Below are 15328 nucleotides of genomic sequence, written 5' to 3'. Positions count from 1 at the left end.
TCTTTACTATTCTGGACCTCCATTTTCTCATCTGCAAAATGGGGTGATTTATCTTTAACACTCAGCGTTGTTCCAGGGATTAAAAATAGAGAATCGTCATCTGTGTTTCTGGGAGCAGCAGCATTTAAAAGGTCTGGCCCCTGACCTGGTTCTAGAAGGTTCCAGATGGGTTCTGTGTCAAGGGATGATGAGGTCTGCCATCGGCTTTGCAGTGACTGCGTGTGGTCTCGGGTTGGCTCCTGCAGGGTGGGCTCTGCCGTCAGGAAGCCAGTGATGGGGCGGGGGCGGGACGCTGCTGGTGAGGGGCCCTTTCTTTTCCACAAGACATGAGTAAATCCTCCTCTTGAAACGCCAACAATGCAGTGAAATCTTCCCGCGCCCACTCCAGACCCACACTGCCCTGGGCGATGACCTCCTCCTTTCCTTGCCGTTGGGAACGGCTGCCTGGCTGCAAACTTTGTTAAATGCAGGTGTCTGATCCAGAAATGCAGCCCCTGCCATCATGACGTTGGGTGAGTACTGCCCACACGCCGGTCCCCATGACACCAGCATCTGCATGCCGGCCAGGGAGGGCTCCCTAGTGCTCAGCCCTCTGCCCTTCCACCTGACAAGTCCGTCTCCCCACCCTGCGCCGTCAGATGCAAAGCCCACCAGCTGAGGGGTCACCAGACCGGCCTGCCTGCCCCTGTGGCCCAGCCACACCGGGGCTTCCTCCCTTGGTGTTAATGTGCTTTCCAAACTCTGGGAGCTGCACATGCCAACCCAGGTGACATGCACAGTAGGTGTCTGCAGGTGCAGAAAGGCGCACGTTCGCTGCACGGTTGTGTGCCAAGTTCCAAGAACCTCGAGGCATCAGGCCAGCCCTGCCTTCAAGGCCACTGACCTGGAACGGAGGCCCCCCAGGTACCACAGCCAGAGCCCCCCCACAGGCTCCAGGGAGGCTCCCGGGGGCCAGGCCCGGGTGGGATGGCGCCCGCACAGCACAGGCTGAGGATGAAGTAAGGGACAACTCCACCCGCCTTGGCGCAGGAAAAAAGCTCAGTAACTATGGTCAGGATCCGTAAACACCTACTATGTGTCCCGCCGGGTCTACGCCTTGTCCATGAGGTCCCTCTCGGGAGTTTCTAAGGCATTTTCTTATTTTTGTGTCTTACTCCGAAGGCAGGAATTGTTATCCCTGGATTTTTTTTTTTTTTTTTAAATACTGAAGATTAAACCCAGGGCCATCCTATCTCTGAATTAGACCTCCAGACCCATTTTATTTTATTTTTCGAGTTTGGGGATGGAACCCGGGGGCATTCGACCTCCGAGCTACACCCCCTGCCCTGTTTTTTTATTCTTTATTTTGAAACAGGGTCTCACTAAGTTGCAGAGGGCCTCACTAAGTAGCTGAGGCGCAGCCTCCTGAATGCTGGGGTTACAAGCGTGCGCCACCACGCCCGGCTTATCCCTGGTTTTGAAGGAGGGAGCCGAGACACCCCCAACTCCCAGCAGAGAGGCAGAGAACCTCGCCCGGCCGGGGAGCTTGGCCTCAGAGGCCGGGCGCATCCTCTGTCCAGCGCCAGGGGGACAGCGCGGTGCCCGCGGCAGCAGCGCAGCCTCCTCCAGGCCCGCGGCGGGCGGGGCGGTGACTCAGCGCGGCCAGGCGGCCCAGCCGGTCGGACCGGCCCGGCGGGGGCAGGGCGGCGGGGAGTGGGCGCGGCGGCGGCGGGATGGGAGCGCGGCGGCCGGCCCGCAGCCTCGGGAGCCCCGCCGACGCCGCCCGCCCGGCGGCCCGCGAGCGACATGTGTCTGCGCCTCGGTGAGCGGCGGGCACCTGGGGGAGCCCTGGGGAGGGGGCCGGAGCCCCGGCCCAGGCCCACTGCTCCGCCCCAAGCGCTGGGCCTCAGTTTCCCCAGCAGTGCGATGGAGGGGGAGGGCTGTGACCGGGAGCTTCCGTCCCTTTCCCTCTTCCCTCTCCTGTGGTCTGGGCCCCTGGGGGGAGAAGCTTGCGCTGGGCTGGGGTTGGGGAGGCCCAGGGCTGGTGGGGAAGGCGACCTTAGCAAACCTCCTGCCCTTGGGCATCCCGCAGGCCTGGGAGTCCCCACTCTACCTGAGAGTGGGACAGTGGCACCCACCTCCGTGTCGGGATAAACTTAGCTCTGAGGAGTTAAGCGATTAGACTGAGCCAGCCACGCTGCTAAATGCTCCCAGGTCCACAAGGCAGGAGTAAAGCCCAGACCTGCCCTGAGACTCTACATCCAGTGCTCCAGGCAGACCCTCAGCGGGCCCTGAAGCTCCTGTTGACCAGTCTTGGTCCCCCGTGCTGTTTGTTTTCAGCCCAACCCTGAGGCTGGTGTCTGGGCTGCCAGGCAGGTGGGTGGATGGGGCGGCCCCTCAGGCCCCTAGCACGCAGCGGCCGGCCCCATCTCTCTGGCCAGCCGCTCACCTACACCAGGCTATTCCAGTTCCATCGCACCTGTCCAGTCCCTCCATCCTCGCCCTCTGCTCCTCCCAGACCCGGCCCAGCCCCGGCCCCAGAGGCCTACGGTTCTGGGGTCTCCGAGGCCAGCTAGACCACCCCTCCCTGTTTTGTACACGGGGAGTCGGGTCCCAGAGAGGGCAGGGCCTGGTTCTAGGTCACACAGCAAGTCCATGACTGAATGGCCTCTGCCTGTCTGCTCCGGGTAGGGACTGCCTCTGCACAGGGTCCCCAGCACAGCCAGCCTAGCAATTGCTTTCTCCTCTTTTGTTCTTTCTTTCTTCTTTCGGTTTTCTTCCTTCTGTTTTCCTTTCTTTCTTTTTGAATTTAGTAGCAGAGCTCCCATATATGAAACATGACCAACCCTCTCTGTCGCAGATGGGGAGCCTGTGGTCTGGTCCCATGGGAGCTGCTGCTAAGGGTTTGGGACCTGATCGCGGCCGTCCAGTCTCATAGAGCTGGTTAGAGCGAGGGGAGCCGCAGGTCCAGGGAGCCAGCATGTGTGTGTCCTTGAGGGCAGGCCTGGAATCATGGGGGCACTGCAGAGAACAGCCTGAGTGAGCCGGGGGCGTGGTGGTGCATGCTTGTAATCCCAGCATTCAGGAGGCTGAGACAGGAGGATAGCGGTTTGTGGACCGCCTCGGCTACTTAGTGAGGCCCCTTGCAACTCAGTGAGACTCTATTTCAAAATAAAGAATAAAATATATGGCTGGAGGTGTAGCTCAGAGGTAGAATGCCCCTGAGTTCCATGCCCGGTACCTCAAAAAAATTAAATAAATAAATAAAATAAAATCTCCTGAGCTGCCGAGGGCGGGACCCTGCCCCTGGGATGTGACGATGGGCTGGGCAGCCTCCTGGCCTCTCAGAGTTTGCTCTTCACCCAGCCTCCCCCGCTTGCCGTGGCCCTGCCTAGAGCCTCCCTGCATCAAGAGCCTGCTTATCCCAGTTTCCCAGAGTATGCCCTGCTTCCCTTCCATCTCACGGACCCCCTTCTCCCACTTTACAGATGGGGAAATAGAGACACAGGGCTTCCCTTGCCCGAGCCATCCGGCTCTAGGCAGTTCATATTGGCAACTGTGTTCAGTACCCACTGTATGTGTGCTGAGTACCTACTGTATGCCAGGCGCTGCCTTCCAAACCAAATACTAAGCAGGGCCTGACCCCTGTCTGGTGGACTGTGGGCTCCCTGGGGCCTGGATGGTGCCTGTCAAGCTCTGTGTGGCACCCTGGGACCTGCACCGAGTAGCCACCCAGTGACTGAACTCAAGAAAGTCTGAATCTGTGAATGGGGAGGAAGCCCCGCTGCTGCCCACAGCCTTGACCACTAACGGAGACCACTGCTCTTTATGAAGCACCACCTGTGTGGTTTTCTTTATCGTCCCAAAGACTCTCAAGAAGGCATCAGGAACCCCTGCTATAGATGAAGAGCAGAGGTACAGGTGGGGTCAGTTAGCAGCCCTGAGGCATCCAGAAATAAATCTAGAACCCCATTCCCATCCCTCCGGGCAAGGTCTCCTCCTCTGCCCAGCTAGGTGGCCTCACCCACGTCCCTGACACGTGGCTGCCCCCACAGGTGGCCTGAGTGTGGATGGCTTCCGGAAGGTGCTGATGAAGACGGGGCTGGTGCTGGTGGTGCTGGGCCACGTCAGCTTCATCACCGCCGCTGTGCTCCACGGCACGGTGCTGCGCTACGTCGCGGCCCCCCGCGACGCCGTGGCTCTGCAGTACTGCGTGGTCAACATCCTCTCCGTCACTTCCGCCATTGTGGTATGGCTAGGATGGGAGGGTCCTGAGTCCTCACCAGAGCCTGGGTGGCAAGCAGGTAGCCCGATCACTGACCCCTGCTACATCACTTACAAATTGTACAAGTCCCCCAAACTCGCTTAGCCTCAGTTTTGGGGTTTGTTTTGTTTTGTTTTTTGCAGTACCAGGGATGTTCTACCCCCGAGCTACAGCCCCAGCCCTATTTTTAATTCGTTATTTTGAAACAGTCTCACTGAGTGGCAGAGGGCCTCACTAAGTAGTTGAGGCTGTCGGCGAACCACGATCCTCCCGTCTCTGCCTCCCAAATGCTGGGATAAGCGTGTGCCACCACACCCGGCTAGCCTCGGTTTTCTTACCTAGAAAATGGGGATGGTAGGAGTATTCATCTCAGAGGGTCCTGGTGCATTTTGAATAAGATTATTCATGTAAAATGCTTAGCATAGTACTTGGCACATGGTTAGTGTGCACAACTGTGAGTTAGGGTTGTTGTTGTTGTTGTTGTTATTATTATTATTATTATTATTATTATTTACAGTACTGGGGGGATGGAACCCAGGGACATTTTTCCTCTGAGCTACACCCCCCAGCCTTATTTTTTCTTTTATTTTTGAAACATGGTCTCACTGAGTTGTGAAGGGCCTCACTAAGTAGTTGAGGCTGTCCATGAACTGTGATCCTCCTGTCTCAGCCTCCCAAATGTGGGAATTGCAAGTGTGCACCACCATGCCCAGCGGGTTGTTATTATTATTTTGGTGCTGGAATTGAACCCAGGGGCATTCTACCTCGAACTACACCCCAGTCCTGTTTATGTTTATTTTGAAACAGGGTCTCCTCAGTTAGTCTCACTACTTGCTGAGTCTGTCCTTGAACCTGCGATTCTCCTGTTTCAGCCTCCCAAGTACTGAGAGTATAAGCGTGCGCCACCACGCCAGGCTACAGAGTTATTATTACCATAGAGAAATATTCAAGGTACCCTAAGACAGAAGGAAGGATGGTCATCTTGGAAGGGTCCAGAAGGATATCACAGAGGTGGAGGCCCCTGAGCTGGGTATCGATGGATCGGTAGGAGTTCAGAGACGGGTTGCTTTCTCTCTCTCCGCCTTTCTCTGCCTGTAGATGAAGCTCAGACAGCCCACTGGCCCCAGCCAGTAGAGAGGCTCCACCTGTGGGACAGGCTGGGCGGTGAGGTCGTGTGCACATCCCTGTAATTAGTTATTGTTTGTTCTTCCCGGTAGCCATGCAAGAAAGGCAGAGAAAGCAGACTGGAAGCTCTTTGGGTCTGACACTTAGAGCCAGAGTCCTTTCTGTGAGCTCCTCCTGCAGAGTGGGACTTAGCCCAGAGAGGCTGAGGCACTTAGTTGTGGCTGCACAGTGAATGAAGTCCATTGCTGGAGCCCCATGGTACCACACCTGTTGAAGAGGAGGACCAGCTGGATGGAGCCCAAAGGGTCCGGCGTGTAGGAGCCTGCATGCGGAAGGGTCTGCACAGACCGAGGAGCAGGAAAGCTGTTCCTGGCCACAGGGTGTCCCTGGGCATCATCAGGGGCAGGCTACATGTGGGTGTCCATATCCAGGGCATAGAGAGGACAGTGGCCCAGGGTGGGGTTGAGAAGCTGGCAGTTGGGACCAGGTGACTTAAAAATCTGGAATAACTAAGAATACTGCTGGGAGCTAGGTGTGGTGGCACACACCTGTAATTCCAGTTGAGAGGTTGAGACAGGAGGATTGCAAGTTCAAGGACAGCCCTAAAAACAATAAAAAAAAAAAAAAGGAAAGCTGGACATGGTGGCACACCCTTGTAATCTCAGCATTCGGGAGGCTGAGACATGAGGATCTTGGTTCGAGGACAGCCTCAGCTATTTAGTGAGGCCCTTTGCAACTCAGTGAGATCCTTTTCAAAATAAAGAAAAAAAATTAGGGCTGGGGGTGTAGCTCAGAGGTAGAATGCCCCTGGGTTGCATCTCCAGTATCACAAAAAGAAAAAAAAAGAAAGCCAGGCGTGGAGGCTGAGACAGGAGGATTGTGCAGGTTCGAAGCCAGCCTTAGCTACTTAGTGAGGCTCTCAGCAACTTAGTGAGACCCTGTTTCCAAATAAAATATAAAATAGGTCTGGGAGTGTAGCCCGGAGGTAGAAAGCCCCTGGGTTCCACCCCCAGTACCACCAAAAAAAAAAAAAAGGAAAGAAAAAAGCTGCGTGTGATGGCACACACCCGCAATCCTAGTACTTGGGTGGCCGAGACAGGAGGATCACAGGTTCAAGACCAGCCTTAGCAACATAGGGAGACTCAACAGCCTAGTGGAGAACCTATTTCAAAACAAAAAATGAAAAAGACTGGGAGTATAGCTCAGAGGTAGATTCCCCTTGGGTTTCATCCCCAGTGCCATAAAAAAAAAAAAAAACTGATGGGAACTTTGAACTTTGCTTCATAAAGTGTCCTGGATTTTGATTTTAGTTCCTAAGTTAACTTACTTAGTTTCCTCCAGAATTTTTTCCATTCCAGAGAGACATGTTACATGTATCTGTGGCTTAGCGTCCCCCACCCCTGGCCTGCTCCTGCAGGTCTGGGATACACAGGTCCTTGTTGGAGGCTTACACCTGTGGGCATCAGGAGTCATGGGAGACTGTGGGCAGGAATGATGGTGTTTTAAGAACATACCTGAGGGTTGGACCATGAGTAGGCAATACCTCTCTGCAGATGGAGGTGCTAAGGCCAGAGCTCAGCGTGGGGTGAAGGGAGAAGCTGGGAGGGACAGCGGAGGCATGGGTGAATCGTTACCTAGGAAGTCCTGCCCGCCCCCAATGTTCCCGGTGAGGGGTCAGAGCTGACCTGAGCCTCCCCACAGGTCATCACCTTGGGCATCGCGGCCATTGTGCTGTCTCGCTACCTCCCCAGCACTTCCCTGGTATGTGGCCCTTTCTGAGATGGGGCTGGGGTCTTGGCCTGCTGGGGTGTGGTGTGGTGGGCCTCGGGGCGGCCAGAGCTGCTCCCCCTGTGACCAGTGACCTCTCCCATCCAGCGCTGGACAGTGTTCAGTTCGAGTGTGGCCTGTGCTCTTCTCTCTTTGACCTGTGCCCTGGGCCTCTTGGCCTCGATCGCTGTAACCTTTGCCACCCAGGGCCGGGCACTGCTGGCTGCCTGCTCTTTTGGGAGCCCTGAACTACTGGCCCTCGCACCTGACTGCCCCTTCGACCCCACACGCATTTATGTAAGTGCCTTGCCTGGGCTGGGGGCACCCAGACCCTTGGCAGGGGTGGGAAGGGTTCCTGGATCCCCACCCTGCACCCGCAGCCCCTGGCAGCAGCCTCTGCCCCTGTGCCTGCAGAGCTCCAGCCTGTGCCTCTGGGGCATCTCGCTCGTGTTCTGTGCGGTGGAGAGCGTGTTTGCTGTGCGCTGCACCCAGCTCACCCACCAGCTGCTGGAACTGAGACCCTGGTGGGGGAAGAGCAGCCACCGTATGGTAAGTCAGACACCTCTAGATTTCTTATTCCCCATATTTTCTGGGAGCCCCTCCTGGGGAGCCCAGGCTGGCCTGCCCCACTGTTTTCTGTATGGGGCCTCCACTTGGAGAACTGGGGGCAAAAAGTTCCTCCCCAGGAGGAAAGGGAGAGGCATGGAGGCTCAGAGAGACCAGCGCTTCCAGTTCAGTCACACAGTTGACACCAGCTCTCCCAGGGCCCGGGACAAGTCTTGCAGGAGAGCACAGGGCATCTGGGCTCAAAGCGGGGGTGCTCAAGGGATCTGGCCTGCTTTCGGGGGATGGTGATACCCTTGTGTCTCCTCCCCCAGCCTTTCAGCCCTGGGATGTCCTGAAAGAGGGGACCCCAGCGGCTACCACCTGTGTCTCCCCAGATGCCGGAGAGCCCGGAGTCCATGGAGGGCCACGACCTGCTGAGCTGCACCAGCTCTGTGCCGCTGACCCTCTGAGAGCCGCCGCCTCACCATGTCCCATGGACACTGGGGCCTGCGCCCGAGTCTGTGCTGGGACCGGTGCCTGGATGACAGTGGAGGCCCAGAAGGCTCCAGGCATCCTGGAGGGCTTAATGGACCCTTGGGGCGATCAGCCCCCTCCCCTGGCCACCCAGCCCACTGCACTGAAACGAAACTTTATTGTGAAGTTATTTTAAAAAGAACAGAGATGCTCCGTGTGGCTGCATGCAGGAGGGGCCAGGGGCGGGCCAGGGGCCTGTGCTGCTCTCCCACAGGGGGCGCTGTGGAGGGGCTCTGCCCTTCTGTCCGGGGGCTCGTGCTTGTGCGTGTGAGGAAATACAGAGGGCTGGATCTGCGGTCTGTGTGTGTTCACTCAAGAGCTAAAGGGCAGGCAAGGTTCCTGGGACCCCGGCTGGCAGCTGGAATCCTGGGAGGGTTTCCCTTCCTCCTGCAGGGCAGGGCACCTCAAAGAATCTTCCTCAAACCTCCACAGCCCCAAGTCTTTCTGCATCCCGGGATCCTCTCCCCTCCAAACAAAAAGGCAAGTTCCTCACCTGGGCCTGAGACCTACATGAGGGGAGCCCTCCCCGGGGCTGGGAGGGGCCTGGCCTCGGGGCTGGGGTGGGTGGGAGTGCCTGGGCCCCCTGGGGAAGGGCCTGCTGTGAGGGGCAGCCAGAGCCCATGTCCCTGTCATTGCCAAAGGGAGAGATACCTCTTGGACTGTGGGATGCAAAGAAAGGGCTTGCTTACTTGGGCCTCTTGCCTGCTGGGTTCCCTTTTCCAGAGGCCCCCCACAGTGCAGATGGGTTGGGGTGTCCCCAGTCTGGCCCCCGGCCTGGGTGGACGCAAGGGAGAGGGAGCTGAGAGCCGGGGCGGGGACGGTGAGGCCAGGAGGAGGGGCCAGGCCCTCTCGCTCAGAACTGAGAGGCGCTGCTGGGGTCGCACTGCAGCAGGCGCACGATGGACGGGTCGCTTTTGGCCCCGCGGATGAACTCCTCCAGGGACAGCTTGCCTGCGGAGGAGGGGAGCCGTGATGGGGGAGAGGGAGTCGGCGCGGGAGGGAGCCGAGGGAGCACCGCCCGTCGCCCTGCTCGCCCGGTCTGGCCCGGCCCGCCCCCGCCGCTCACCGTCGTTGTTCGTGTCCATTTGGCGGAAGATTTTCTCAGTCCTCTTTTCCGGGGTCGATTCATCCTCCGGCATCTTCATCACGGACGAAACCATCTTATAAATGGCCTGTGGGCGTGGGGGGGAGGCAAGGAGTGAGAAAGGCGTGCCCGAGCCGCCGCCCCCAGACTCAGAACGACCCCAGGCTCCTCCCGCCTGGCGGGCAGGTGAGGTGCAAAGGGGGTCCCGACGGCGAGGGGCGCGGGGCGCCGGCAGCTCAGGGAGGAGGGTCTTTCAGAAGAGGGGGCTACTGGAGCAGCCACTGGCCCAGATTGCTTGGAGGGCTGAGTGGGTCAGGGAACTGCGAGGGCAAAAGGACTGCTGCCTCCTAGGGCGCCGAGCACTTGGGGTGCACGGGAGGCCCAGGTGGCGGACAGCCTAGAACGCTGGGCTTCGGCGCTCGCTCGAGCCTAGGGCGAGGTTTGAGTCTTAAGCACCGGGTTAGCGCTGTCTCAGGAACCGCCCCCACTCGGATCGCACTGAGGGGCTCCTGGCCCAGTGGGTGGTACTGGGCTGCGGTGCTTCTTGTAGCCTGCAGGGGGCGCAGGGCGACTTTGAGGCACCTGGGCTCAGAGGGCGGGGAACGGTATGCAAATGAATGCAAATGAGCATCTGCCAGCAGGCAGGGACAGCCTGAGCTCTACCGGGCCGAGGGCGGCAGCTGCCACGTGCAGTGGCCCCCGAGGCGAACGAAGGAGGGCTTTTGTGCTAAATGTACAGAGCACACAGTGCTTGGCCTGTGCGATGGGCTGAGTTCCTGTGCCCCAGAGCTACAGGACCTAACAGGTTCCCTCAATCTTCCAGTTTTCCCAGACTGACACCTCCTCCAAGAAGCTCCCATAAACTTGGCCTTGCCCTAGTCCAGCTTCTGCCTCCTGGCTACTCGTTCCTGGCCTCTTGCCTTCCTATATTTTCTCTGAAAGCTCTTTCCTAACACAAATCTCCACCACCAGTGCCAGTCCCCAGTCCAGCACACACAGGCTGCCCCGCGGCCGGCGGTGCGCCCAGCTCTCTGGATGCTGCCCCGCACTCCTGCTGCCTCCCACGCCTCCTTGGGGCTCACTTTACACAATGCTCTCTGGGCGAGGCCTTCTCTGACCCAAGCTGAGTCAGGGCGCATATGCAGCCCGGAGCCTCCTGGGCTTTTCCTTAGAGGATACCTCTCAGGAAGTAATTATGTCTCTGTTGGATTGTTCTTCATTCTCCCCATATGGTTAAGAACTACGGACATCAGGCTAGTGCCCAGATCCTCAGAATCTGGCACCTGGCAGGGACTCCCCCGTTTAGAGGCCATTGACATCTCCCACCTCCCTCCGTACCAAATCAAACCATTCAGTCTTGGGCACTCAAGACACTTGACAGTCTGCCCGCTGCTGACCTCTCTATCATCAGGCCTCCCTGAAGGCGTTATTCTGCCACAGCCTTACACACCAATTCCCCGGCATCATTTCACTCTCTGTCTGGAATAATAATACAAGCTACCATTTGCAGGCAACCACTCATGCTAGGTTCCTTACATGTGCTATTTCTAAACTTCACAACAGTCCTGAAAAGCAAGTATCACAGGTATCTTTTCCAGATAAGAAACCAAGGCTAAGAAAGAAAATTGATAGCCGGCGAGGTGGCTCACACGTTTGTAATCCCAGGACTTGGGAGGCTGAAACAGGAGGATCGCAGCTTCACAGCCAGCCTCAGCAACTTAGTGAGGCCCTCTACCACTTAGCGAGACCCTGTTTCAAAGTAAAAAATAAAATGGGGTGTGGTGTTATACCCCAGTACTTGGGAGGCTGAGACAGAAGGATTGCAGGTTCAAGAACAGCCTCAGCAAGCAGTGAGACTCATCAACCTAGTGAGACCCTTTTCCAGGTAAAAATAAAATAGGGCTACGGTGTAGCTCAGGAGTAGGATGTCAGGCCAGGCGTGGTGGCGCACACTTATAATCCCCGCGCTTGGGAGGCGGAGACAGGAGGATCGCGCTGGTTCGAAGCCAGCCTCACTGGTTTAAGAGACCCTGTTTCCAAATTTAAAAAAATATATACAAAATAGGTCTGGGAGTGTAGCCCCGAGATAGAAGGGCTTCCAGGAACCCCAGTGCCACCAAAACAAAAACAAGAAGTAGGATGTCCCTGGGTTCAATCCTTAGCACAAAAAGAGAGAGAGAGAAGGAAGGAAGGAAGGAAGGAAGGAAGGAAGGAAGGAAGGAAACTGATGGCAGAGAATGAATTTGGGCCGCTGCCTCCCAGCGGCAGGCTGCATGCTTGGGCAGGGTGGAGTGGTGACAAATAGCAGGATCTTTGCAGTAAGATGGACGTGGAGTGGCCCTCACTTACTGCGCAGCCTCGGACAGGTGGCTAGCCTCTGGGAGCCCCAGGTTCCGTCTGTAGAGTGGGAGTGATGTTATGTCCCTCACTAGCATTGCCTGGAGATAGAACGACTGGAATGGGGACTGGCTAGAGTAAGTGGTCCCTAGACAGCGGCTGGCACTGTAGACATTATTCACCCGCCGTGTCCCCAGGTTTCCCCCATTCCTCAATCCCCTGGGCTCCCAGAGGGTGGTTTACACCCCTGTCATTAAGCTGGTCTGTGTGGCCTGCACACTGATCTCTCCCAGCAGAGCAGGAGCCCCACGAGGCACAGTCTCTTCCCTCCCATCATGCCCGCTGCCTGCTACCAGGCTGGGTCCTGAGACACTCAGCAGTGACTTAGAAAGTGACCCTCGTGAACCCTTTCTCCTCATTAACTAGAGTCGCTGCTCACTCACTGCTACACCGGGGCTGCTCGTCATTAATCAGACACCGGGGTTTGCAGAGCTCTGACTGCACCAGCTGTCTGGAGCCTCTGGGCTGCCATAAAGGAAGCCCGGGCCTACATAGCAGAAGCCAGCCAGAAAGGGACCCTGAAGATGCCCGAGAAATGGGGCCAGCTAAGCCGAAATGGGGCGTGGTGGCGCACGCTTGTGATCCCAGGAGGATGGCGGTTCGTGGACAGCCTCGGCTACTTAGTGATGTTCTTTGCAACTCAGTGAGACCCTGTTTCTAAATGAAAAAATAGGGCTGAGGGTGTAGCTCAGAGGTAGAATGCCCCTGGATTTCACTCTAGTACCACACACACGCACACACACAGATAGGGCCAGATCCACAGACGTACTAGGTGTAGTGGCTCCAGCAGGACTCAGATTTATAAGTACACACCAGCGCAACCACAGTGAGTTGTAAAACATGAATCCCTCCAGATGGATTGGCAGCCAGCTGATTCCTGGGTGGTTCTCCTCGACCTTGCCCTCCTTAGCCCTTTCCAAGGACCAAGATCCCCGGACGTCCTCGTCATCCAGCAGCTAGAGAGCTCCTGCCTGGTACACGGGAGCCGGGGACAGCGAGCGGCCTAGGGAGGGCAGCGCCTCTCGGGCAGCCGCTCTACCCAAGCTGCAGAGTCAGACCCAGACTCTTACAAGAGAAGGCAAAGTCCACCGGGGCTGCACGAGGTGGAAGGGTGAGGGGTCTGCAGGGCCGCAGAACCAAGGGGACAGAATGGAAAAGATTCACAGTTGCAGAGGGAGAACGGCAAGGGTCTGTGCACATCTGTGCCACAAAATCACCTCAGGCACATCTCAGGGATGCTGAGAAGGCTGTGCTGGCCAGAGCAGAGGATGTACAGAGGAGAAAAGAAGATGGTTGCTAATGTCTACTGAGTACCAGGCATCGCGTGCAGGGCCCTCTGCGACAACCACCACCCACTTTGCCAGAGCGGTAGCCCAGGGAGCAGTGGCTTACACACACACACACACACACACACACACACACACACACACACACACGACAGATGAGGGAAGCTGTGAAGGCTCTGGGGAAACGTGGCCGAGGAGTTGAATAGGTAAAATGGACCACGGCCCTGACCATCTTGAAGGCTGGGCTGAGGGGATGGGTGCACATACGTGTCACATGTAAATCTGTACCAAGAAAGACCATTTGTACCAGGTCCCAAATCTCCTCTTTAGGCCGGCATCAGGGCCCCCATTTTACAGATGCGCAACCCAGGAGTTAAAGCCAGCTCCAGAACTGGAAGCCAGGCTTCCTGGCTAGGAGCGCAGAGCCCTCACAAGGCAGCTCGGAGGGGCGGCCAGCCCGAGCTGAAGTCCTCTTACGTACAGTGTGACTCTGGGCACATCACTCCGCCTTTCTGAGCTTGCTGGTGATGAACCCACGACCCTCCTGGGTCAGCCTTCCAAGTACTGGGTGACGGTGTGCGCCACCATGCCCAGTGAGAGTGTGGATGTTAGAGCTAGGTGGCCCGCTCACAAGGCTCTGTGGCTCCAGCAAGTGCACTGACCTCCCTGAGCACGTTCCCTCCTTGACTAAATGGATCAATAAAACATAACCAGCCTGTGCTCTACAGAAATGTCAAATCATAAACACAAAGAAAGGCCAGGTTAAAAGGACTAAGGAGACATAACAGCAAAACACCATGCACAATCCCGGACCAGGGCAAAGAAGATGCTGTAAAGAGCATTATGGAGACAGTGGGAAAAACTGAAATATGGTAAGCGCTGTTTCTATGTTAAATGTCCTGATGTGGGTAATCATATTATGGGTTATGTAAGAGAATGTCCTTATTCTTAGGAAATACATCCTTCCCCTAGGGGTAAAAGGTCAGGCTCAGGATGGGAAAGCACCACACGCACAGGAAGCAGAATGGTAATTAGTGAAGCCGGGCGTGGTGGCCCACGCTTGTAATTCCAGCATTGGGGAGGCTGAGACAGGAGGATCGCTGTTCGAGGCCAGCCTCAGCTACTTAGTGAGGCCCTTTGCAACTCAGTGAGACCCTGTTTCAAAATAAAGAATAAAAATCAGCCTGGGGGTGCAGCTCGGAGATAGAACGCCCCTGAGTTCCATCCCCAGTACCGAAAAAAAAAAAAAAAAAAAAAGTAGAACGGTAATGAGTGAATCCAGGCTAAGAGTACCTGGGAGTCTTCTTTGTGCTTCTCTAAATATGCAATTATTTTCTACTAAAGAAGTCTGTCAATGGGAATGTAAGGACAGCGCCTGCCCTACTCGCCTACCAGGTGTGTTGAGAAGCTAAAAAGGGGCGGCCTGCGCCTGGCACCCTGGGGGCCCGGGGCCCACCTGCACGATTTCCAGCATCTCCTCTCGGCTGATGTAGCCGTTGCCGTCCAGGTCGTACATGCTGAAGGCCCACATGAGCTTTTGCTCCAGGCGGCCGCGCGAGGTCACGCTCAGCGCGATGATGAACTCCCGGAAGTCGATGGTGCCGTCGCTGTTGGTGTCAAAAGTGCGGAAGACGTGCTCCGCGAACTTGGAGGCGTCGCCGTAGGGAAAGAAGTTGGCGTAGATCTTCTTGAACTCGTCCACGTTGAGGATGCCCGTGGGGCAGTCCTTGAGGAAGCCCTTGTACCACTCCTGTAGCTCCAGCTCTGAGAACTCCGTGTTCTCCCGCAGGTCCTGCAGCATCTCCGGCCGCAGTTTGCTGTTCTGCTTGCCCATGGCCGCCAGCCGAGTCCCACCTGTGTCCCCAGGGCGTCAAGGGACAGAGAAGAGTGGTCAGGCCCTCCTGGCCCCTGGACACCCTCCAGCGAGGGAGAGGACCTGGCCCAAGGTCACACTGTGGGCACCCAGGCATCCCGCCCCGGTGACACCGGCCCCCCAGACCTTTAGCTTCCCCAGGAACAGGCGAGGGGAGGGGAAAGAGGAGAGGGCTCGTGTTCGCCCAGGTGCTTCTCAGGGCTGGCGACTCAGCCTTCCCAAGTGCACACTGGCCTCGTAGAAGTGAGGTGGCCTGTTTTGGGCCACCAGCCTTGGCACAACAGGTCTGACCCCAGAGTTGCACAGGGAGGTGCAGAAGCCTTCTGGTCCTCCCTCCTACCCTCTGCCTGCTCACTACAGAATCCACCTGCACCCCAGACACGGCCCTCTCCCTCTCCTGCGGTGCCAAGAGGCAGCACGGGGTAGGCGATAGTCCACCAGAGCCAGATCACCTGGGTTTGAATCCTAGCCCC

At 57.0% G+C, this 15328-nt stretch overlaps 2 protein-coding genes across 2 annotated transcripts; one reads left to right on the top strand and one right to left on the bottom strand.

Annotated features, from left to right (window-relative positions):
- Positions 1–502: 502 nt before the first annotated feature.
- Positions 503–8151, top strand: TMEM54 (transmembrane protein 54; the record flags this gene model as incomplete). The annotated part of the gene is made up of 7 exons (XM_080691377.1): positions 503–512; positions 1682–1801; positions 4035–4228; positions 7070–7129; positions 7244–7432; positions 7550–7684; positions 8077–8151. 7 exons carry the CDS (start codon positions 503–505, stop codon positions 8149–8151), a joined length of 783 nt encoding a protein of 260 aa, XP_080547503.1.
- Positions 8152–9068: 917 nt separating this feature from the next.
- On the bottom strand, positions 9069–14816 carry HPCA (hippocalcin; the record flags this gene model as incomplete). The annotated part of the gene is made up of 3 exons (XM_080692841.1): positions 9069–9166; positions 9282–9387; positions 14439–14816. 3 exons carry the CDS (start codon positions 14814–14816, stop codon positions 9069–9071), a joined length of 582 nt encoding a protein of 193 aa, XP_080548967.1.
- Positions 14817–15328: the final 512 nt, after the last annotated feature.

This window comes from Muscardinus avellanarius (genome assembly GCF_963383645.1).
Source record: "Muscardinus avellanarius genome assembly, chromosome: 3".
NCBI lineage: Eukaryota > Metazoa > Chordata > Mammalia > Rodentia > Gliridae > Muscardinus > Muscardinus avellanarius.
The sequence above is the reverse complement of the archived record's forward strand: the minus strand, read 5'-3'. Positions and strand labels throughout refer to the sequence as shown.